The sequence below is a fragment of the Protomyctophum bolini genome (genome assembly GCF_963924005.1).
Source record: "Protomyctophum bolini genome assembly, chromosome: 8".
Taxonomy (NCBI): Eukaryota; Metazoa; Chordata; class Actinopteri; order Myctophiformes; family Myctophidae; genus Protomyctophum; species Protomyctophum bolini.
Genome location: NC_137869.1, coordinates 47,298,804 through 47,324,452, shown reverse-complemented (window position 1 = coordinate 47,324,452; position 25,649 = coordinate 47,298,804). Strand labels below are relative to the sequence as shown.

At 42.5% G+C, this 25,649-nt stretch overlaps 1 protein-coding gene across 1 annotated transcript; it reads left to right on the top strand.

Moving 5' to 3' along the window:
* The first annotated feature begins 3,692 nt into the window (after window positions 1–3,692).
* Window positions 3,693–21,991, top strand: LOC308319697 (myosin heavy chain, fast skeletal muscle-like). The gene is made up of 40 exons (XM_080769841.1): window positions 3,693–3,785; window positions 3,932–4,153; window positions 4,261–4,404; window positions 4,674–4,830; window positions 4,931–4,958; window positions 5,037–5,145; window positions 5,275–5,367; window positions 5,462–5,525; window positions 5,654–5,752; window positions 6,148–6,251; window positions 7,707–7,845; window positions 8,961–9,079; window positions 9,440–9,589; window positions 9,707–9,877; window positions 10,167–10,470; window positions 11,590–11,654; window positions 11,932–12,019; window positions 12,110–12,227; window positions 12,352–12,475; window positions 12,569–12,705; window positions 13,584–13,839; window positions 14,414–14,656; window positions 14,791–14,967; window positions 15,055–15,200; window positions 15,297–15,387; window positions 15,474–15,863; window positions 15,994–16,120; window positions 16,290–16,408; window positions 16,505–16,701; window positions 17,101–17,284; window positions 17,555–17,720; window positions 17,854–17,978; window positions 18,114–18,422; window positions 19,179–19,382; window positions 19,472–19,597; window positions 20,086–20,256; window positions 20,778–20,882; window positions 20,976–21,071; window positions 21,644–21,772; window positions 21,867–21,991. The coding sequence occupies exons 2-40, from the start codon at window positions 3,944–3,946 to the stop codon at window positions 21,882–21,884; spliced, it is 5,802 nt and encodes a 1,933-aa protein (XP_080625967.1). The 5' UTR covers window positions 3,693–3,785; window positions 3,932–3,943; the 3' UTR covers window positions 21,885–21,991.
* The last annotated feature ends 3,658 nt before the right edge of the window (window positions 21,992–25,649 follow it).

Sequence of the window (25,649 nt, the reverse complement as noted above, 5' to 3'; positions counted from 1 at the left end):
ATTAGAAATTGACAATTCAAAATATGCTCCTCATTGACTTGCATTGTAGCTCAAACAGCTCTCAAAGGCACTCTTTTAGTACATATACAAACACAAACAAAGTTGATTCAGACAATATAGAGCATCACCAAAACTCATGCAGTTTTATTTTTTCATAAAAATGTTAGATTCCTGTTGATTTTACTATTTGAAGATCTGGATCCGGATCCACGGATCCAGTCCGGGTTTTCTTCCCAATAAAATGGACAAATCAACAGGAAGATAACATTTTTATGAAAAAATAAAACTACATGAGTTTTGGTGATGCTCTATATTGTCTGAATCAACATTGTTTCTGTTTGTTTACGTACTAAAAGAGTGACTTTGAGAGCTGTTTTAGCTACAATGTAAGTCAATGAGGAGCATATTTTGAATTATCAATTTCTAATCACTGGAGCAGTTATTTCTTATTTCTTGTCCACATTTGGAGTTGCATCATGGCAAAGTAACTACACAACCCAAACCTCAAAAAAAGTGGTCTTACCCTTTAACTCTAGAGAGTGTAAAATTAGACCAAATGGACCTTTACGGTTCCATTTGGTGTCATTTAACGCTCTCAAGAGTTAAATTATTGTTAAACATCTGCATTACTTATTTTACAAGACGTCTGTCTACACAATTAGAGAATGTAGAAGAATTGTTATTTTGATCACTGCCTGTTATCTCTCCTATGGTACCATATCAATACACAGGGCTGCACACAACATTTTTGGTCTAGTACTCAGAGGAGCACCTGGAGGAGTTTCTTGGTGCTCCTAAAATGCGGCGACCCGTCTCGCCGGATGGATAAAAGAGGGATGAATAACTTATATCAAAACGATATTTATTGGATGAGTGGGGAGTAAATGGAGGGTATTGCAACTCTAGATTTAACCCTATAATGGCTCTTGTTGTATAGATTCATCCCATTATTAAAAAAAAATTGCTCAAATCTAGGTCCATGTGTGGTCCAGCCCTATGGAAAGCATATTCTAATAAAAACAACTGAATACTTCCTAAGGATAATATGAGCATCAAAGCAATATTTAGATTTTTTATGATTTTGTATTTAAATAACCGAGCTACTAGCTCACAACGTGTCAGATCAGCTATTTTTTTAACATGCGACACATCGTACGGTGAAGCATACATCAGGGTTCCCTTTTGTTTTTAGCTGAGGCGACGTAGTCAGACAGTCAGACACACATGGCTGCTCCGTGCAAAAAGAAACAGTGTACACTACCCGACTTTACGATAATAAGGGACAGTATGTCGAGACACGGTGTTCATGTTGGGCAGCAGCAGTGCCAGTCCGCAAAGCTTTAAACTCTTCTCACTCCACTATGTCGGAACTAAAACCTTAGTACCCGTAAAAAGTCGGTGGCCTAGGCTCTGAGAGTAGCCACTTTGAGTGCATGGCAGTCGGTGGAAAATGCTCTCGCCACAGAATTGACTAGTATATCACCATAATAATCATTCTAGGCGGCCCCGGCTGTTGGTACGCAGAAGCGCTTCCCGGCGCTTGATTGACAGCGCATTTTGAATTTTGACGACGCACGCGCGCTGGCGCACCGCTTATGTGCAGCCCCGTCAATACAGCATGGAGTTGTGGACAAAATATTCTAAGTACTGGGTCTGAGAGGCTAAATGTCATCAAATGGTGGTCCCCGTGGCTCAAATGCAAGAATAAATAATGGACCTTGATATGGAAAGGGTTGATAACCACTGAATGAAATGAATGCATGTATGGTGAAATGTAATGCAATGAAATATGATGAGTACAATTATAGGCCGGTAAAGGATTCGGTGTCCCTAGAGAGTGAAGACATATGTCAGTCCCGTAAATCCAGAGCCAGACTATTCGTTGGAGCAGCACCAGTTTACAACTTCACGCCTCATTAACACCTGAACCGCAGACTACAAAAACATCAACACCCCAAAGTGTAACTAAAGCTGTCAAATTGAGTGTAGTCTCAATGTTTCATCCTGAAATGCAATGGAATTATGCAGTAGCATACAGTGGAGATTCAACTTCCTCCAAATTACTAACACTATCCCAAACCCTAACCTAACTCTAGGACGCCATGGGGGATTTTTTTCTTTTAGTCTTAGGGGCTGACAGGACTGAATAATTAATATATAATTACCCTCAAGTACAGTATGTGAGTACTTTAGTTACTTACTCACTATTAACACGTTCCAAATTATGTATCTGACGAGACATGCGGTAAAGTGTAGTAAGACTTTACCAATAAAGAAAGCCGGCACCCCACCACCCTGACAATTATGTGACAAGACTTGCGCAAGTAATAATTGTCAAGCATTGGCCAAATTGACAAATATCACCTACAATATGTAGGCCTATCTGTGAAACTGAATCAACTCTTACAATTCCAAGTTCAGTTATTTGGGGGCGGGGTCACAGTTACAAACACTTTCTAATACCTTGAAGACAAAATTAAGAAACCCAGCACCGCATGCATGCATACCAGTCTGTCACACAAGAAGCATGGAATGGAAGGACCTTGAAAGGAAACCCCTAGGCTACTTTTACTTTCTGCATAGTCTGCAATTAACACCCAATATAAGCATGCTGCGATGGTTGACATGGAACCCTTTGCAGAGGAGTCTGGATTTCCACTTGGCGGTGAGTGAGCCTTGTGTCTGTCCATCATTTAGTCATATAAATGTTTTAGTGATGTTAGCTGTTCATAGTCGCACATGTTTTACTGATGCTGTTCATGAATCTATTAGACGTGTTAAGTATTCATTTTTAACATGACTCTGTACATAGTGCTAAATAGCTACAGACATGATCCAAGATTACACACACGCACACACACACACACACACACACACACACACACACACACACACACACACACACACACACACACACACACACACACACACACACATAATGGACAGAATCATTTATGATACATTGTACACATATTTAAATTGTTGATTGTGTGTTTGTATGTACAGTATAGTGAGATTGTTTGCTTTTGTTTGTTTATTTCTATTTAGAGATTTCAATTATGCTATGATAATTTAAATACCGGTAATACGTTGCATTGCATGTGTTTTTACATGTCCTACTCGTAATCAAGCGATTTCTAATTATTTAGTACTTTTACATCTACTAGGCCTACTAGGAATATTATTATTTTACAGTAACAATATATATTTTAACTTGAGTACAGTTTGGCTAATCTACCTTAATTCATCCAATGTGTAAGAAAATAAAGTCTAGCATTGCTACAGCACAAAGAAAAAACATGGCTGTAATTAATGATGAATTACAACTTAGTGGAATTAAGAACAAGCAAAGAACAAAAACACAGAATGCATGCAAATAATATTGAAAGTTCCTCTTTTCAGATGTGGAACTAAAGAGACATTTAAAAATGTCTCTCTTAGAAAGTGGTGTTTGACAAGAATGAACATCAGGATTCATTATAATCCAATTTAATTCATGGTTAAAAACTGTATTTAGTTTGGCCTGTGCAATGGCTTAGTGGTCCAGGCACCTTGGCTGGTAATCCTGTCTGGCAGTGTGCCGGGGGTTTGACTCCCAATCCCGATGGCCTTTACTGCATGTCTTCCCCCCATCTCTCTTCCTATTTCCTGTCAGCCTACTGTCTTATGTCCCTCCATAAAAAATATAATAATAATAATTCATGATGTCCTAAAAATGTGTTTTTCCCCTCCCTCACACTTAGGGGTTGCACACGAGGTTCCATTTCTACTGGTAGAAGGGAAAAGTGAGTGTCCATAATATTTCTATTAAACCTACAATAAGCTATAACAACCATAATAGTCCAACATGCTGTAGTCCTATAGAAATTATTATCTGCTCCGATCTCAAGTCAGAAAAAGGCATCAACACCATCTATTTGTCCGTCGACAGAAAGCCGCCACCATGAGTACGGACGCAGAGATGGAGCAGTACGGCAAGGCCGCCATATATCTCCGTAAACCAGAGAAGGAGAGAATGGAGTCTCAGTCGGCGCCCTTTGATGCCAAAACGGCAGCATATGTGGCTGACAAGGGAGAGCTGTACCTCAAGTGTAAGATTATCAGTAAGGACGGTGGCAAAGTCACTGTGCAGTTGCTTACTGAAAAGGCGGAGGTGAGCTGGTATTCTACAATCAAACAGTGGCACAGTATTACTGTAATCATTCCAATCCAGCATTCTGGATTGTTTTTTATTTTATTGTATGTATTTATTTTTATTAGGAAAGAACTGTGCCTGAGGCAGACGTCACCCCTATGAACCCTCCCAAGTATGACAAGATTGAGGACATGGCCATGATGACCCACCTCAGTGAAGCCGCCGTCCTGTATAACCTCAAAGAGCGTTATGCAGCATGGATGATCTATGTAAGGTGGTTTACACGCTGAGAAAATAATTGCAGTATTGCACATGGAGTGACCTGGAGACTCCGGTTACTGAACAAGCAACTATCAATATTTAGAGCTTTTTAACACTGTTTTTAACCAAATAAAATCGATTATTGCTCAATGCCACAAGTTTGCAACTCGTCAGTGAATAATCCCAGCTCTAGTGATCCGTTATCCCAGATACAAGTATGTGGCGTACTCAGTGCTATGTTGCATGATGTTAATGTTCTCTCTCTTCTCGCCTTCAGACCTACTCCGGCTTGTTCTGTGCAACTGTGAACCCCTACAAGTGGCTCCCAGTGTACGACCAGGAGGTTGTAAATGCCTACAGGGGCAAGAAGCGTATTGAGGCTCCACCCCACATCTACTCTGTCTCTGACAACGCCTATCAGTTCATGCTGATGGGTACGTACAGTACTAGACTGGACTATGTAAAAATATATATTAAACTATAGTGGTTTTGAGCTGTATATCCATGACCAAAAGTGTGCTTTCCAATTTACAGATAAAGAGAACCAGTCTGTCCTGATCACGTAAGTTTGCATCATTTCTAGGCATTAAAACAAGGCCATTGTACACACATTCACTAATTGCATTTGTCTTCTAACCAGTGGGGAATCCGGTGCTGGAAAGACTGTGAACACCAAGCGTGTCATCCAGTACTTTGCAACAGCTAGTTCCGGTGGAGAAAAATCGGCAGCCGATAGCGGTAAAATCAAGGTAGAGCCTATATGATATATTCTTAACTTTAACAAATAAATGTTTTGAACATAAAAGCTTTTATATGCAATATAGCAATTCAGTTTGAAACAATTCTGACCAAACTGGGCCATGTCTAAAACATTCTAGGGGTCACTGGAGGATCAGATTATTGCAGCCAATCCCTTGCTGGAGTCCTATGGTAATGCCAAGACTGTGAGGAATGACAACTCCTCTCGCTTTGTAAGTGTAAAAATAATGACATCTCATGAGAAAACCTGCAATGATTCCACAATGTAGAGCGATGCAACTAATTGTGCTTCTCTATATCAAACAGGGTAAATTCATCAGAATCCATTTTGGCACATCGGGCAAACTGGCCAGTGCTGATATTGAGACATGTAAGTATGAAGTTCACAGATAAAAAATGATATCCCTTAATTTGAGGATTATTATTATTAGTAGTACTGTAGTAGTAATTATGCAGTAGTAGTATCATTGTTATATGAGTTATGTACAACCCATACAGATCTGCTGGAGAAGTCCAGAGTGACATATCAGCTTGCTGCAGAGAGGGGTTACCACATCTTTTTCCAGATGATGACCAACCACAAACCTGAGATTATTGGTAAGTGGTTGTTACTGATTATGCAAGTTCAAAACTGTTCAAAGCTCAGCCACCTGCCTGCTCACCACCACCCGCTCCAGAGATCACATCACAACAGTCCTTCACGACCTCCACTGGCTGCCTCTCAAACAAAGAACCTCAAATAAAAACCTCACCTCAAAATACTCCTCACCGCCTACAAGGCACTGCACAAGCTGCCATCCAAGGCACCAACCTGCACATCATGAGCAATCAGGGGTTCAGAGTCTTGCTCAAGGACGACATAACTCTCGGGGAGCCCACAAGGATCGAACTGGGAACCATGTAGTTCCCATCCGGATGATCCGGCTGCTCTACCAGCCACTCCATGCCGCCCGAAAAAGCACATGTTCACCCTTTTTTAAATCCCTTTTCAGAAATGTGCCTGATCAGCTCCAACCCCTACGACTTCCCACTGATCAGCATGGGTGTGATCGTTGTGGCCAGCATTGACGACAAGGTGGAGCTCGACGCCACTGACGTGAGTGGACATTATTTTAAAAACACTTTCTAATACTTACTGTGGACTGCAGTCAGTTGCTCTGCAAAATGTATTCACTAAATCAGTGCTTCTCAAAGCTTTTAGGCTGTGACCCCGCCCCCAAATAACTGAACTTGGAATTGTAAGTTTCACAGATAGGCCTACATATTGTGAAAATAGCAGATCTGCATGTATATACGCAAGAAGCGTCACTCGTGCATATTAATTACAACATTACGTTATTCATTGTTGTTTTAATTACGTAACAAAATAATGTTTAAATAGAATAACCTTAATATTTTTCACCAGATAGTGTCATATAGGTAAATACCTTTCATAGAGGTGTATTCTAAATAGAGTGGACAATTCATCAGCATATTCCTGAGTAAACTAACTTTCCTGAGCAGAATAACGTTGGGTCAGTGTTACGTGAAACAGAAGGAAGGAAGACCAAGGCGTTATTGTCGAAATCTTCTGGGAAAAATTCTAGAAAACCTCCGAGAGATAGTCACCCAGTGAATACAGCGTCCCCTGGAGGATAAAATCTCAAAGAGCGTTAAGTCACAGCGCCCCCAGGTGGAGAAAAACTCACAGAGCGTGAAGTCACAGCGGCCCCTGGTGGAGAAAAACTCACAGAGCGTGAAGTCACAGCGGCCCCTGGTGGAAAAAACACAGAGCGTGAAGTCACAGCGCCCCCTAGTGGAGAAAAACTCACAGAGCATGAAGTCACAGCGGCCCCTGGTGGAAAAAACACAGAGCGTGAAGTCACAGCGCCCTCTGGTGCTGGTGGAGAAAAACTCACAGAGCGTGAAGTACCAGCGCCCCCTTACAATAAATAATTGAATAATTATACTGTATACGTGATAACATATTTTATTTCAGTTTATATACCTTTTTTATCGGAAATCGATGATTTATTTTTCTTTGAGAAACTAAAAAAGGATCCAGATCTAAATCGATAAAACTGTATTTATTTTATAGATAGAAACTTGTACCATACTTAATAATATTACTTTTTTACATGCATAAAGTAGGTAGGTAGCAAATAGTTAAACCTAATAATTCAACATTTCAAACGTTCCTTCACAGAGAAACTGAGATTTGACAGTTTGTAGCGGTCGAAAGTACTTGCGCGCTCTGCTTGCGCACTAGTAGGCTACTAGTGTGCAACAAGCAAGTAAGCACTCGACAGAGTGCAGTTCTAGTTATACTATAGTATAGTATTTGTTGATTACTTTTGATGCAGTAATGGTCTCATTTGTTTTATTTTGTATTCATTGTATAGGTATTAAAATTGCCACTTTAGAAATGTGCAGATAGATACCCTGCATACACTGTAGCCTATGTTGCTTTGTTTACAGTTGAGTTGTACACCGTTTTAAAGAATGTTTGCTAATCTAATGATAATAATAATCTCAATCTTTTGAACACATTTTCTCTGCTTATTGACATCAGGAAGCTATCGACATCCTGGGCTTCAACGCTGAGGAGAAACAGCTGATCTACAAGCTCACCGGTGCAGTGATGCACCACGGAGTCATGAAGTTCAAACAGAAGCAGCGTGAGGAACAGGCCGAACCAGACGGCACAGAGGGTGAGCTGGTCTTTATTTATATTAGTATTATTATTATTATTAGTAGTACTAGTAGAAGTAGTAGCTTTTGGTCATTGTTATACAATATAGAATATAAATATATATAAATATATGGATACAAGATGGAATTCCCAGTGGATTCCTCGCGACTATTTTAAATCGCGACTCTGTTTTAAATATATTTCTATTATTATTATGATTTTAATTATATACTGTTTAGACCAGTGGTTCCCAAACTGTGGTGCGTGAGCGCCTTCTAGGGGGTGCGCGACATGAAAAGGCTAATGATAGGGGGCATGGTGGCACAGTTGGTATAGTGCTGTCGCCTCACAGCTAGAAGGTCCTGGGTTTGATTCCCGCTCGGAGATGCTGTGGGTGCTGGTAGTGTGTTTCCTCCTCCACGTCATCAGTTCCCACACCCGAGGCTGGGTTGGCGAAAGAGCCTTTCTGGACCTAGGGTAGGTACCCTCACAAAAGACATGCAGTAATCCTGGTCTCTAAACTGCCTCCCCCTGGCCAGCTGGGGCGCCTGATGGCTAACTACGTCCAACCAGGGAAACTCCCCCCTGTCAGGTGTAAAGGAGAAACTTGGACACTTGGCATTAAGGAAGCATGAGTTCAAGTCCGTTGCTCTCCCCATGTCTCCCATATATGGGGACTAGGTTGGCGGAGGGTGTGTAGAGCCCAGGATCACATTAGATCATTGACACAGGGGTGAAAAATGGGTTACAAAATCGTGGGACAAAAAATTAAAAAGAAAAGGCTAATGGTGGTGCTATGGTTTCATTTTAAATATAGTGTTATTCCAATGATAAGTATTTACAATATAAATTGGGGTATACCAGAGATAGAAATGCCATTAAATCAGGGGTCCGTAGCATAATGTGTGTGAAACTGGGGGTCCATGAAATTTATGTTTCGGAATCACTGCTATAGAGCCGTAAAAATCCTCCCTTGTCACTGGCCTAATGTTTTCATGGCCAAAGATGTTTTGGAACCGCTGGTTTAGAACGATGATTATTTGGTTAATGCATTTGATGATTTCGTGCTTACTGTAAATCGCTCTCTGGGATTAATGCCTAAAATGTAAAATTCAAATTGCATGGACATTTCAGAGGCTGACAAGATTGCCTACCTGTTGGGCATAAACTCAGCAGAGATGCTTAAGGCATATTGTTACCCCAGGGTGAAAGTGGGAAACGAGTTTGTCACGAAAGGACAAACTGTGCCACAGGTGAGTTGCATGTTTTCCATGTTCTGATTTCATACGCACATTTATATTAACACATGCCATGCCATTAGAATATCTGTTTGAGTTGTGTCCACACTGTCTTAAATCATCTTCAGACTCCATTAGCCCATATCACTTGCCGTAGCACTTGCCCTAGCCTTGACAACCTTGCCGGTTTATAAAAATGCTAAAATGCAATTTAGATAGCGTGTTATGTAGAACGATATAAGGTTAATTTGACCTGGCACCATATTGTGTGTATAGTTTCAATGTACAGATTATAGATTTTGAGATTATACTACTACTAATCACTCTGGATTAAATGTCTAAATTCTAAATTGCCTAACGTTCCTATTTCCTTAGGTAATGAACTCAGTCGGTGCCTTGGCCAAGTCCCTCTATGAGAAGGAGTTCTTCTGGATGGTCATCAGGATCAACGAGATGCTGGACACCAAGCAGCAGAGGGTCTTCTACATTGGTGTGCTGGACATCGCTGGTTTTGAGATCTTTGATGTAAGCATGGACTTGTTTTAAGTGGGGGAATTTAGGCCTACTTACTTTTGTGTACTTTTCACAATTACACAAGACTATTACAAGAGATTGGACTAATAATGATATTTCCACTCACAGTTCAACACCCTGGAGCAGCTGTGCATCAACTTCACCAATGAAAAACTGCAACAGTTTTTCAACCACACCATGTTTGTTCTGGAACAAGAAGAGTACATGAAAGAGGGAATTCCCTGGGATCTCGTTGACTTCGGCATGGACTTGGCTATCTGCATTGAGCTGATTGAGAAGGTATACAATTATTATTAGCCTACATTTGTATGTATTATCATGGACTTGGCTGTCTGCATTGAGCTGATTGAGAAGGTACAATTATTCTGTTCTTTGGTTTAATTGCACCAGCTCAGTAGCCTTTTGGTTTGAGTGTCTGCCCTGAGACTGGGAGGTTGGGGGTTCGATCCCCGGCCGGGTCATACCAAAGACTCTAAAAATGGGACCCAGTGCCTCCCTGCTTGGCACTCAGCATCAAGGGTTTGGATTTGTTTTTGGTGATGTGTATTTTTTTGTCTCCTTTACACAGCCCTTGGGCATCTTCTCCATCCTTGAAGAGCAGTGCATGTTCCCGAAGGCTACAGACAAATCCTTCGCAGAGGCGCTGATTTTAGCGCATCTGGGAAAGAACAAGGCCTTTGAGAAGCCCAAGCCTGGCAAAGGCAAGGGCGAGGCTCACTTCTCCCTGGTCCACTACGCTGGAACGGTGGACTACAGCATCACAGGCTGGCTGGACAAGAACAAAGATCCTCTTAACGACTCTGTCATTCAGCTGTTCCAGAAGTCTTCAGTTAAACTGCTGGCTATGTTCTATCCCCCACCTGAGCCTGAAGGTATGTTTATTAATATAATATAATGTGTTCCAGGATGCTGTTTGCATGTTATTATGTTTGTTTACTTTAAAGGCCAGCCAGTAGGAACACAGAGGGGCGGGGCTTAAGCAATTACAGCCTCTTCCTAATTGGCGCACCTACCAAGTTTGGGGAAGCATGCAGGGAACTGGAGCTATGGCTGTTTAAACCTCAGCCAATAGGAACATAGAAGGGGCTTAGCAATGGTGCCCAGCGGCCAGCTATTCTGATGGCAGACCAGATCAGTGTTGGTGACAAGTTGGGTGCGGTTCAGAGCAGCGGTGTGCCTGTTATGTTTGTGACGTCCAACACACCCACCAGCCCACCCTCTAGGAAATTTTAATTAAAGCAATAAGCCACAAGAGGTCTCAGGTTACCGGGTATTTTATAATGGCTGAGAGGTGTAGTGAGACCCGACGCGTAGCGGAAGGTCTCCGACCCTGTCAGCCATTATAAATGACACGGTAAGCTGGGACCTCGCGTGGCTTATTGCTTTTCTGAAATGGTTACACACACATAGTAATATTAACGTCATAAAACTATTACACTCACAAAAGTAGCTACCCTTTACGCCCACCAGAGCGAGCCACACTTCCTTGTATTTACTCCAGTCTCTGTGACGGGGAATAGGAGGAGCTTGATGTCTTTACGAGGCCACATTCACAGTCATATGAGCGCGGGCGGTGCTTAGACGCCCGCACGGCCAGGGTGTGTAAGGCAATCAAGTGCTCCCCTTCCCCAGTTCAGCTGCAGAGCTGCGGGATCAGCTGGGAATTATATAAAGTGATTGAAGGTGTGGATTATCGGGGGTGCAGTTTAGACTAGTCATTGGTTAGACATGGTTTAAGGTTATGTTTAGCTGCCCCGTGGGAGGTTAGGTTTAGGGTTTGAGCTAGGTTGTAGTTTTACAACGGAACCCAGCCAATCAGATTCTAGTAGTAAGTATTGGGACTAACCGTTTTAGAAATAGAGTATAATAATTTGTTCTATCCCCCAACCTGAGCCTGGGGGTATTCTTATATGAATACTATGAACACTAGGGAGGAATGTAGATTCTTATGACTAATGATGATAACTCACGATTCTAACAAATATAAACAGATAATACAAAGAAGGGAGGCAAGAAGAAGGGTGGTTCCATGCAGACTGTGTCTAGTGCATTCAGGGTAAGATTTTTTATTCATTATTATCAACATTATATTCCTGTAAGAGTGAAGCATTATTATTACTATCAACATTATATCCATGTAAGAAATAAACAAAATTAACAATTAAACAGTTTCTGTTTAAAATAGGGCTTAAATGGTTAATGTACAGTATGTTTTAAATCTGCAAAGAAACTAGTATCTAATGAGTTCAAATAATAGTAGCGGAGGAAAAAGTACAATTTTGTATGACTTTTTACTAATAATAAACACAATTGGCTGTTTTATGTCTCAATAGGCAAACTTGGGGATGCTGATGACCAACCTGAGGAGCACTCATCCTCACTTTGTGCGTTGCCTGATTCCCAACGAGTCCAAGTGTCCAGGTAAACACTGAAAATAGAAATGATAAACTATAATTGAATGCAACTTTGGCCAGAGTTTGTTCTTCTAATAATAAAGCAACATCTGTACAGGCCTGATGGAGAACTTCCTGGTCATCCACCAGCTGAGGTGTAACGGTGTGCTGGAGGGCATCAGGATCTGTAGAAAGGGCTTCCCCAGCAGAATCCCATACGCTGACTTCAAGCAGAGGTATTCATTCCTTTTCCCCCAGCAGCTTTTATTTCCAAACCTAGTCAATGCACCAACAAAATGACCAACTTTTAGAAAAGTATATATGCCAGCGCAAAATGACCATGAACTTTTATAAAAACAGGTACAAAGTACTGAACGCCAGCGCGTGTCCCGATGGTGCCTTCATGGACAACAAGAAAGCTTCAGAGAAGCTGCTTGGGTCCATTGACGTTCCTGTTGATGAGTACAGGTTTGGACACACCAAGGTGAGCACACTGTGAACCTGTTTTAACATTATCCCGAGTGGACTAAAGATTTTATGGTTGTTTAGTGACAGTGTTTTGTAACATTGTGTTCAGGTGTTCTTCAAAGCTGGTCTGCTGGGTACCCTGGAGGAGATGCGAGATGAGAAGCTGTTCACTCTTGTCACAATGACTCAGGCTCTCGCACGAGCTTACCTCATGAGAAAGGAGTTTGTCAAGATGACGGCAGTAAGGTAAGCACACAAGCAAATAATCACACCTGTGTGAACCAAGTGGTGCAACTCCCCTCTCTCTCTCTCTCTCTCTTTCTCTCTCTCTGCTCCGTTATATTAGCTTTATTATGGATCGCGCATGCGCGCTGCCGTCCACCTCCCATTGTACAGGCAGTTGATTTGCGTCCAGCAGGTGGCAGCAATGTCACATACTTCTCTCGTTCCAATTTCACGCATGCGCACACCACTCATGCTCATTCACGTACGTACACAGGTACACGGACAAAGCTGGATGTAGAAGTGGTTGCACCACTTAAAAACAGGAGAAGAAACCTCGAGCAGAACCAGGCTCTTGGGTGGGCGGCCATCTACATTTACCTTGCCACGACACAGGGCAACAAAGATAATACCAACAGCAAATAACGACAACAATAGTAACACTCTCGAGATGCCAACTTGCGCCTTGCACACAAGTAGGCCATGTCCGAGTCCTAGACCTCTCTGCTGTCTGTCTGGGTACGACTGCTGCTCTGAGTCATAGAGCTCTCTGCTGTCTGTCTGCAGGGTACGACTGCTGCTCTGAGTCCTAGACCTCTCTGCTGTCTGTCTGGGTACGACTGCTTCTCTGAGTCATAGAGCTCCTTTCTATTCTAAATCATTTAGACCCGTTATTGACCTTAAACCAACCTTGAAACATACCTTAGTCACCAAGAATGGCTGTTGGAGGACACCGACATACATACCCCAACATACTTAATGTACATAACCAACCGATCGCAGTACTTGCACACTCTGCTTGCGCAAGTAACTATGACACAATAATAGTAACTATAGTCAGAGCTTGCAGTCGTAATACGTGGAAACCCTCGATCATGATCCACTGAAACTGTTTTCCACAGAGATGCCGTTTTCACCATCCAGTTCAACCTCCGCTCGTTCGTCGCTGTGAAACACTGGCCATGGATGAAGGTCTACTACAAGATCAAGCCTCTTCTGCAGAGCGCTGAGACTGAGAAGGAGCTCGCAGCGATGAAGGAGAACTACGAAAAGATGACGACAGACCTGGCTAGTGCTCTGGCCTCGAAGAAGAACCTGGAAGAGAAGTTGGTTGCTCTAACGCAGGAGAAGAATACCCTTGCAGTGGCAGCGTCATCAGTAAGTAGCTACACTTGTACAGGAAATGTTGCTAATAATATTTCATATTGTTTATTATCTGACCTTGTATATTTTATCTAATGTAGATGTAGAGTAGACCATGGCAGAGAATGCCTGGTGGGCCCAACGGCTGTTGGCATCAGTGTATGTATAGCTACATGGCTAGCAGCACAAAGGCCTGACCCAATGTGTGGTTCTTCTGTGGGGAGGGTGAATCTACTGCATATGCCACTGCTGGAGGTTGATAGCCTCCAGCTTCTTCCTTGTCCTCACCTCTGTACCATCCAGGCTCTTACAATGATAGAGCCTGCCTTTTTCACAAGTCCCCCATGGAAGCAGCTGCAAAACTAATCTTTGATTAAAATTTGTATTCACTGCTTGTAGAATGGGTTTTTTACAGGCGCCAGTTTCGAATTGCAGCCACCCGTTGGTGCTAGACTAGGGTCTAGGGATTCACATTTCTTAATTCCCGTTATTAGGGCATTCCACATTCAAGTGGCATAGGAGCGAAATCTCACCCAGAACAAAATAATGCTGACATGTTTCCTCACTTATCTCTTTCATTGACAACCAGGGAGACGAGGCTCTGAATGATGCTGAGGAGAGATGTGAGGGTCTCATTAAAAGTAAGATCCAGCTGGAGGCGAAGCTCAAAGAGACGACCGAGAGACTGGAGGACGAGGAGGAGATCAACGCAGAGCTTACTGCCAAGAAGAGGAAGCTGGAAGACGAATGCTCTGAGCTCAAGAAGGACATCGACGACCTGGAGCTTACCTTGGCCAAAGTGGAGAAGGAGAAACACGCCACTGAAAACAAGGTTCATGATCATACGCTGTAGCCGTCTTATAAGTTATTGAACAATAATGATCCATTCACGATTATACACTCTTCTCGCTTAGCGGTCTTATCAAGTTCTAGAACAATATTGATCCATTCGTTCTGCTTATTTAGGTGAAGAACCTTACTGAGGAGATGGCCTCTCAAGATGAAGGTCTTGCTAAGCTGACCAAGGAGAAGAAGGCGCTCCAAGAGGCCCATCAGCAGACCCTGGATGACCTGCAGGCAGAGGAAGACAAAGTCAACACTCTGACCAAGGCCAAGACCAAGCTGGAACAGCAAGTTGATGACGTGAGTTCATCAAGTCAATATTTTGAAACTTGAATACGGTACGTTTATTGTCTTACTGAAAAATACGAAAACTATATTGTTGTGCAGTTGGAAGGTTCTCTGGAGCAAGAGAAGAAGCTCCGCATGGACCTCGAGAGAACCAAGAGAAAGCTTGAGGGTGATCTGAAACTGGCCCAGGAAGCCATAATGGATCTGGAGAATGACAAGCAGCAGTCTGATGAGAAGATAAAGAAGTAATGTGGACCACAATAATAATAACAACAATAATAATAATATTGCCATGGATAAAAACTACCACTAACATATGATGTACTGTATGTATACCACAGGAAGGACTTTGAAGTAGCCCAGCTTCTGAGTAAGATTGAGGATGAGCAATCTATGGGAGCACAGCTGCAGAAGAAGATCAAAGAACTCCAGGTATTTATTTTATTATATACTTATTTAAAATCATTGATGATAAGTAAGTGAAAATTTGAATTGTAATATGTCCATTCATTTGAAAGGCTCGTATTGAAGAACTGGAGGAGGAGATTGAGGCAGAGCGTGCAGCTCGGGCCAAGGTTGAGAAGCAGAGAGCTGATCTGTCCAGGGAACTTGAAGAGATCAGTGAGAGGCTGGAGGAGGCTGGAGGAGCCACTGCCGCTCAGATCGAGATGAACAAGAAGCGCGAGGCTGAGTTCCAGAAGCTGCGTCGTGACCTGGAAGAGTCCACCCTGCAGCACGAGGCCACGGCCTCTGCTCTCCGTAAGAAGCAGGCGGACAGCGTCGCAGAGTTGGGCGAGCAGATCGACAACCTCCAGCGTGTCAAGCAGAAACTGGAGAAGGAGAAGAGCGAATACAAGATGGAGATCGATGACCTGTCCAGCAACATGGAAGCTGTTGCTAAGGCAAAGGTAGAATAGAGTGCTTGTGTGTAATTCATGACAAAATACGTTCAATGAACCAATCAGGGCGGGGGGGGGGGACGAAGGAATACATTGTAGGTTACTTCAGTGATTGAATGTGTCCAATGATAATCAACAGGGAAATCTTGAGAAGATGTGCCGCACCCTTGAGGACCAACTCAGTGAAATCAAGTCCAAGAGTGATGAGAATGTTCGCCAGATCAATGATATTGGAGCTCAGAGAGCAAGACTGTTGACGGAAAATGGTAAATGTTCATCATTGCATTGTAAGGTCTACTAGCCTACATGGTTTGTCAATGGCCCTTGAGCAAATTCCATAATTAGAGATACTATCAGCGGCGATGCCAGGAATTGTATGTATTGATCAAAGATGATTTACATGTTTTAAACTTATACTCAAATGTCTATAACTAGGTGAGTTTGCTCGTCAACTTGAGGAGAAAGAAGCTCTGGTCTCTCAGCTCACCAGAGGCAAGCAGGCCTTCACCCAGCAGATCGAGGAGTTGAAGAGACTCGTTGAAGAGGAGGTTAAGGTATAAGGCACAGCCTTTTTTTTTACGAACAGACCTAATTCCATCTTTTTGTAATTTCATCCAGCTGACATTATTTTTCCGTATTTCTTTTGACAGGCAAAGAACGCCCTCGCCCACGCTGTGCAGTCAGCTCGCCATGACTGTGACCTCCTGAGGGAGCAGTTTGAAGAGGAGCAAGAGGCCAAGGCTGAGCTGCAGCGTGGAATGTCCAAGGCCAACGCTGAGGTGTGTCAGTGGAGGAGCAAGTATGAGACTGATGCTGTCCAACGCACTGAGGAGCTGGAGGAGGCTAAGTAAGTCATCAGTGTTTTTTCCTAAAGTAGGCTTAGGAACAGGTGCGTAGGCAAGTGCACATCAATAATGAAATAGAAAACAATACGCCCGCACACTGTTGATCTGCTCGGTACAAGAGGATACAGTTATTTAGTATAGGCAACGCTTCGGTCACTGACCTTCAGGCAAACAAACAACCAATCATTCGCTAAGCAGAGTCTGTGATTCAAAAGAGGTGACATAATTTAAAGATATAAGGACCCCAGGAAACTCACATTATAAACAAACATTATACAAAATATAATAATAATAATTATATATGTATGTATATATATATATATATATATACATACATATATATATATATATATATATATATATGTATCTCAGCTCACAATGCTTTGATTCGTGATCAACAGGAAGAAGCTCGCCCAGCGTCTTCAGGAGGCTGAGGAGCAAATCGAGGCTGTGAATTCCAAGTGTGCCTCTCTGGAGAAGACCAAGCAGAGACTCCAGGGTGAAGTGGAAGACCTCATGATTGACGTGGAGAGGGCCAACGGTTTAGCCGCCAACCTCGACAAGAAACAGAGGAACTTCGATAAGGTGCTTTGACATGGGTGCCTGTGTTTAGTCCAACGTACTAACAGTCCTACAGTCATGAGTCCGTCACTCTACCCAAAACCTAAACCTAACTTCAGAGTAAGCCACAGGTTAGTTATAACTGGCAGCACATCTCGGGAGCAGCGGTGTTGTCGGACTAATGCCACTCGGACTGTTGTCTAAGCAACGTGAATTGATTTGACATGAATTATTTTAATTGTTTCCTCCTGAAAGTGGAGGTAAATGACACATTTCATCACGGCTGCTGTGCAGGTCTTGGCAGAATGGAAGCAGAAACATGAAGAGGGCAATGCGGAGTTGGAAGGAGCTCAAAAAGAGGCTCGTTCTCTCGGCACCGAGTTGTTTAAGATGAAGAACTCCTATGAGGAGTCCCTGGACCAACTGGAGACCATGAAGCGTGAGAACAAGAACCTGCAACGTAAGTTCTCTACATCATTATTTAAATAACAGTTAAAGAATAACTAAATTAAGGTTCAAAATGGATCAGGCTACAACTTTATTTATTTTTTTAACACAAAATAGTCGCTGAAAGTTCATTGATAATTTTGCAGAGGAGATCTCAGACCTGACCGAACAGATCGGGGAGACTGGAAAGAACATCCATGAGCTGGAGAAGGGAAAGAAGCAGGTGGAGACAGAGAAGGCAGAGATCCAGACAGCCCTGGAGGAAGCTGAGGTAACACTTTTAGGTCCTAGATGAACAGCGCAATTGTTAGATTCCTTTCAATACGTTTTATATTCAAACAGCATAGCAGTATATGATCAATGTTACATTAAAGGTCCAACCTTTTGATCCTGTATTACATTTCAGGGTACTCTGGAGCATGAGGAGTCTAAGATTCTTCGTGTCCAGCTGGAGCTCAACCAGATCAAGGGTGAGGTTGACAGGAAGCTGGCAGAGAAGGACGAAGAGATGGAGCAGATCAAGAGGAACAGCCAGAGGGTGACCGACTCCATGCAGGGCACTCTGGACGCTGAGGTCAGGAGCAGAAACGATGCCCTGAGGGTCAAGAAGAAGATGGAGGGAGACCTGAACGAGATGGAGGTTCAGCTGAGCCACGCCAACCGCCAGGCTGCTGAGGCCCAGAAGCAGCTGAGGAACATCCAGGGACAGCTTAAGGTGCAAAACATATTAGTTACTAGACACATATTCAATCAGCGGAACTGCTCTGAACATCTGAACCAAGGGGCTAGCTGCCTGGAAATGAAGCCACTTCCGGTTTCTCGTTGAAGCTGCTGTTCCTATTTATGGCCCAGCAGGTGTCTTCTACTGTTAAAATCATTAAAATCTCAATGAGGTTGTGGGCGAACTTTACACTTGATTACCTTAGTAAACCTTTTCAAAAACATGTTGTTTTCAATCGCTAGTTTAACGTATTTATGAGTGGTGCAACCACTCCTACAACCAGCAATGTCCGTGTACCTGTTTGTGTATCTGTTTGTGTACCTGTATGAGCACGAGTATGTGACTTATTGATACCAGTAGGGGGCGCCAGAAACAGAGAGAGGGGTAGTGCTGTGTCTCTAATGAGAGAGAGAGAGAGAGAGAGAGAGAGAGAGAGAGAGAGGCGGGGGTGGGGGGGGGGGGAAATTGCACCACTCAGTTCACACGTGTGTGATTTTTTAAATCATCATGATATGCGTTTAGTAAATTATGGTCATGTTAATTTTAAAATCTACTGGTTCTACCGAGTGAAGACCCGCCCTCACTGCGGTTGCAGCCAATATAGTATTAATTTCTGGACCGGATATAGAAATATGGCGGATTTGAAATCACAGCAGAATGGGCTTGACACGGTCTATGATCCGAACAACATTCTGACATTTCTCATAACATGTCCAGTTGTCCACCTCATATGCGATCTCTTTTTTTTAGGATGCCCAACTGCACCTTGACGATGCTCTCAGAGGCCAGGAAGATGTGAAGGAACAAGGCGCCATGGTGGAGCGTAGGAACGGCCTCATGGTCGCTGAGATCGAGGAGCTGAGAGTGGCTCTGGAACAGACGGAGAGAGGCCGCAAAGTGGCTGAACAGGAACTGGTGGACGCCAGTGAGCGCGCTGGACTGTTGCACTCCCAGGTAAGTCAATTGGAGAAGGAAAATAAACTGTCAACATTATTTAACATACTTGCATACTTGTATTGCTAATCCAAATGTTTATCTTTTAGAACACAAGCCTTTTGAACACCAAGAAGAAGCTTGAAACTGACCTGGTCCAGGTTCAAGGTGAAGTGGACGACAGTGTTCAAGAAGCAAGGAATGCTGAGGAGAAAGCAAAGAAGGCCATCACTGATGTAAGTTCCATTCCAGAGGTCCATTATACCAGGACAATTAGACATCCTTATGGCATTGCATGCATGTCTTGTTCAAACAGCCATGACAATCACAGGGGGGGAAATTAACTATATCACTATTTTCAGCACTTGTATCAAACATAATGTGCTCAGGAAAAGAACATTCTGAACATGAGGTGCTGGCTTCAGGCAGATGGTTCAGAATGTTACAGTGCAGACTGAACTGGTACAACAATATATTCAGTCAATCAAGATATTTAATAGCAACAACAATTACTACTAAATATGATGAGTACTAAGATATTGTGATTGTATTACCTGGTTTGATTCCTTCTGGTCTCATGACACATCACACATGTATCTGTTTATTACCTTTCATGATTTTAAAGAGCCATTGTCGTGTGTTGAATGACGCAGGAGACCAAGACATTGTTTCACATGCGGGACAATAAAGTATATTTGATCTCACAACAACGATGACTTTCCAGGCGGCCATGATGGCCGAGGAGCTGAAGAAGGAGCAGGACACCAGCTCTCACCTGGAGAGGATGAAGAAGAACCTGGAGGTGTCCGTCAAGGACCTGCAGCACCGCCTCGACGAGGCCGAGAACCTGGCCATGAAGGGAGGCAAGAAGCAGCTCCAGAAACTGGAGGGCAGGGTAAAGTGTAGTTTACTTCAACCCATTAAGACCTGGAACGCAACTGCGTCACCATGGCTTTTAAATACTTTAACCATTATTGTTTATAACTTTAGCTATTGAAAAATAGCAAATATACAAGCTCATGGGCGATTTTCTTATCGTAAAAACATGTGCAATTCTTTGAATATATGTATTTCACAGCAAACGTTTTTAAGTGGTGAAACCACTTCCTTAAGTGACTATGTGTGTGGGTGGGTGCGTCTGAGCACGGAAACAGCATGGTTGTAACTCTGTCATTTCTCAACTGTTTCGGATGCGGGGTGGCTCGCCGGAATCGGGCCGGCACCCTTGGTGCGTTCCTGTGGGTCTGGAACCCCCCCCCCCCCGGCCAAATAGAGAAAATTTCTGGGGTCCTTGACATGAAATAGTATATTCTTCTCCAGAAAACGATCTGCTTTCAGGTCTCAATGGGTCAACATGGCTTATATGTCAATGAAATAAGAAGAAATCTCTTCATAATGTATGTTTCCATTGTGAAGGTGCGTGAACTGGAGGCAGAGGTTGAAGGTGCAACGAAAGGCAGTGGAGACGCTGTTAAAGGTGTGCGCAAGTACGAGAGGAGAGTGAAGGAGCTGACATACCAGGTAGGCTATATCACTTAAATAACCATCATCATGCCACTGACTAAATGAATAGATGGACATGCAGCTAATGTTATAAATTCACTCTCACTTCAGACTGAAGAGGACAAGAAGAATATGGCCAGGCTTCAGGATCTGGTAGACAAGCTGCAGCTGAAGGTGAAGGGCTACAAGAGACAGGCCGAGGAAGCGGTAAGTCAAATAGACATTGTAAGTTAGTGGTGTGTGTCGTCATAGTTTAACTAAAAGGAATAATAGGAATCAGCTGCAGTTATGATGCAATGTCATATGACCAACAGCAGAGCATTCTTCAGTGTCCATCTTGCTGCTTTCTACAAGCGGCACATGGAATCTCTAGCTTGCCATGCTTCTGCTGTATGGGGCGCACACAGCACACATGGGCGTTGAGAAGACCTGTGACTGGATGGATGCTGAAAGGGAAAGCATGCTGCTACACAATGCACACATGCAGTCAGTATGTGTAATGGAAAAACATTTCCAAAATTGACCACAGAAAGCATTACAAAAAAATCCCTGCAAGTGGAAATATTTGGCTCGGGGTCACATGGTGCTGACCACAGCCATGATCGTGTCATTCCAATGAGAACCTGTCAAGGCTAATTGAAGACGGTCCCGACGCACTCATGAACCTGCTACTGTATTAGCCACATATAAACACATTATAATTTCCTGAAAGTGTCTATAATTGAAAGATGCTCTTTTCAAATAGTGCAGCTTTGAACCATATCTCTATCATATTGCAGGAGGAAGCAGCCAACACTCACCTGACCAAGTGTAGGAAGATTCAACATGAGCTGGAAGAGTCTGAGGAGCGCGCCGACATCGCTGAATCCCAGGTCAACAAGATGAGATCTAAGAGTCGCGACTCAAAGGTAATGTTCAATAACTGAAGGTTCATTATCCTTTAACTAAGATTTAACTAAAGATTCATGTTGAATATCTAACATTATTTTCCTATTGTTACAGGGAAAAGAAGCTGAATAATTTCTCCAGTTCAAGTCACTGTACAACGTCATAAAATATGACCCATCGTATTCAATGAAGGTGGCAAAAACAGTATTTTGTTGTCAATACTATGTTTCTTATTCAAGGCACCATGCACAGTCGTAAAATGTGAACCATTGTATTCAATAAATGTGGCAAAAACGGTATTTTGTTGTCAATACTTTTTATCATGAGTTTTGAAATCATGGGTTCAACGAACATGTCCACTATACCATTTTATTCACTCTTTGCAAAGATAAAAGTGGTTCCCATTCCCAATCCTATCCCGACAGTGATCTTGTGGTTACCCTGAAACTGTGAGGTCGGGGTTTGATCCCCGGCCGGGTCACACCAAATACTGTAAAAATGGTACCCTCCCTGCTTTGGCACTCAGCATCAATGGGTTGGATTGGTCAGGTCAAATCAACGAATCAAATGATTCCCGAGCATGGCACGGCTGCAGCTCACTGCTCCTTGGCTGTGGCTCACCGAGTCACCGCTCCAAGAGATGGGTCAAATGCGGAGAACAAATTTCATACTTTAGACTTTTTGTTTTTAGCCTGTGACCCAAAAGAGAAATTGTAATTGTCTCCACGGGACCCAAACTAGTGGAAATAGCAGATCTACAAGCACACTTTGTTTCGCACCGTGAACATGTAGATCGGCTATTCAGTATTTAAGTCCGACGTCATTTTGTAGTGCTACGTTACGTCCGGGTCCAAGTGGCACCAGCTCCCATCCGCATCTCATTGTAAATAGAATATCTAAACATGTGAATCTTTGGCGTTATTTTTCAGAAAGGAAGCCATTGAGGGTTAAAATGGGTCTTAATGCTTCCAACTCGAGTATAATTATTAATGTTTTGTACAAGTGTCCATGACAAAGAAAATATATCATGTGGAGACAATAAAGACTATTATTATCATTATTATTGAAGGTGGTAACAGTCTATTTGCTCGGTACAATATTTCGAGGGCATATTTAGAATGTGTGCAGGCTTGAGTATGTTGAATCTAGTTTGCAATTAATGAGGATTTAGTTGACACAATGAAATAAAATGGCGATAATATTCCGTGTGGGGAGACTTTCGTGGTTGTTTTCGTCTCAGATTTAGTCTGTAACAGTATAACTCTATGGGGACACAAAAGTGGGACCCGGAAGTATCTCAGGAGGGGGTGCTCACGTCATGGCTAAAATACTGAATTCCACTACTACTTAAACATTTATTTATGGAATGGAATTTTGTTCTCCATGAAATCACAAATAAACAAAATTTAAATTATTAAATACTTTAACTTAAGAAAGAAAATAAAAATATATAATTAATGAAAAAGATTTTCAAATAAGAATTAGGTCTGGAGTAGCTTATTGTTGGTATTATTTTTAAATAGTTTTGAAATAACGTGTAAAAACTAAATGAAACAAAACAAAAAAGCAGAGGATAGCAGCATCATATATCAAATACAAATACACAAAATACATACAAATACATACAATACAATACATTCACTTTCAAGTTTACAGGTAAAAGTATGAATGACTGATTAGAGCAGGGGTTCTCAACGTTTTTGGCTGGGAACTCCCGGAAATGCTTCGGCCATGTCTCGCGACCCCCGCCCCACCCACCTCCCCACCACCAATACAAGCCGACTGCAAAAATAACCTTAAAGGACCACTTCACCACTTTTCAACCTATCTTCATAAAATACGTCCTCACTAATAATCATGAAAAAAATGGCGCAATTTCTTTATACTCGGTCTGTGTCTCATAGGAGGGCTGTGGGCAGTTCAGAAACCGTCTTACAGTGGACATCATCAATGGGGAATACAAGCTAATAAAAACTGCAGGCTTTCTAGTCCTGAAAAGTTGCAATGCGAAAATGGAAGCCATCGTTCGCACGATAATGAAAATATAAACATTTTTGTAAAAAAAATCTTGTTTAAAAGATAATCTGCCTAATGATGATGTCACTGGAAGACGGTTTCTAAACTGCCCACAGCCCTCCTATATGAGACAGACTGAGTAGAATTTTTTTTGCCATTTTATCATGATTATGATAAAATGAGGACCCATTATATGAAGATAGGTTGAAAAGTGGTGAAGTGGTCCTTTAATAATAGAGAAAATATATCATAAATGATAGTCTAGTGAGATTACAACAGTGGGAAAATATCGCTATCTAGTGGTCAAAACGTTTAACACAGGGTGGTAAGAGATTGTCCTTTACAACAAACACACACGCACACACGCACGGTCGCACACACACACACACACACACACACACACACACACACACACACACACACACACACACACACACTTGCTTTGCTTATGGTTGTCCATCTAATCCGATGATGACGTCCACTTATGTCCTTAACGGTGAGTTCTCTGGTGGCTAAAGAGTCCAATCCAGGAACCACATGTTTTATTGCAGGTGGGGCATGGGTAGGTTGTAGTGGTGGTAGTGGTAATGGCAGTCATGGGTGTGTTCCTCCTGTGTCTCTGTTGCCTCTGTTGCTGTCTTCTGACAGTCCCGTCCTCCTCCAGCCTCTGGGTTTCCTTCGTGAGTCACGGTCAGCAGCAGCAGCCTCCAGGTCCTCAGGCCTGATCTTGCATTTCCTCAGCGAGGTCTTCAGCTGGTCCTTATATCGCTTCATTGGCCCTCCTGCCAGGCGCATGCCATGGTGGAGCTGGCCATACAGCACTCTACGGGGCAGCCGATCTTGGGGCATTCGTATCACGTGTCCGAGGCAGCGCAGTTGGTGCTGGGTGATCATGGCCTCAATACTTCTGCAGTTGGTCTTAGAGAGTATTTCAGTCTGAAACACACACACACACACACACACACACACACACACACACACACGCACAAACACACACACACTGTATGGTACTTTTTCCATTTCTCAATATTGCATACTTCTTTCTATTTGTCATTACATCTCAGAGGCAAATATTGCACTTTTGGTTTTACTGCCCTCCGATTTAGATGAATACAACTAAAGGAAACAAAATAATGTTTACTTAAATGTCGTTGCCAGTATCGTACTGGAATGCAGTACTTTTACTTGTTACAGCTATTTATATATTGCTATCTTTAAAGTAAATACATGCATGGGTGATTCTGTGCACCACTAACAAAAAGGTAATAGGCTACATTATTTTTCTTCAGATTATCTACTTGAGTGAAACTCTGCATGGTCACACCAGTGTGAAAAAATAATTCCCCAGTGTGCCTTCAGATTACCTTGATATGGAAAGGGTTGAAAACCACTGAATGAAATGAATGCATGTACAGTATGGTGAAATGTAATACTGCAATGAAATATGATGAGTACAATTATAGGCCGGTAAAGTATTCGGTGTCCCTAGAGAGTGAAGGCATGTCAGTCCCGTAAATCCAGAGCCAGACTATTCGTTGGAGCAGTAGCAGCACTAGTTTACAACTTCACGCCTCATAAACATCTGAACCGCATGACTACAAAAACATCAACACCCCAAAGCATAAAGCTGTCAAATTGAGTGTATAGTCTCAATGTTTCATCCTGAAATGCAGTGGAATTATGCAGTAGCATACAGTGGAGATTCAACTTCCTCCAAATTACTAACACTATCCCAAACCCTAACCTAACACAGGACTGACTAATTTCTGACTCATGGGCATAGTCCCCAATTAGACTCAAGTACAGTATGTGAGTAGTTTAGTAACTTATACTCACTATTAACACGTTCCAAATGATGTATCTGACGAGACATGCAGTAAA

Excerpts from the sequence above, each read along its gene's own strand:
- LOC308319697 (XM_080769841.1), top strand. The coding sequence starts at position 3,944 with ATGAGTACGGACGCAGAGATGGAGCAGTACGGCAAGGCCGCCATATAT. Across the intron at positions 9,590-9,706 it reads CTGGTTTTGAGATCTTTGAT|TTCAACACCCTGGAGCAGCT; the intron begins GTAAGCATGGAC and ends TTCCACTCACAG. Across the intron at positions 9,878-10,166 it reads GCATTGAGCTGATTGAGAAG|CCCTTGGGCATCTTCTCCAT; the intron begins GTATACAATTAT and ends TCCTTTACACAG.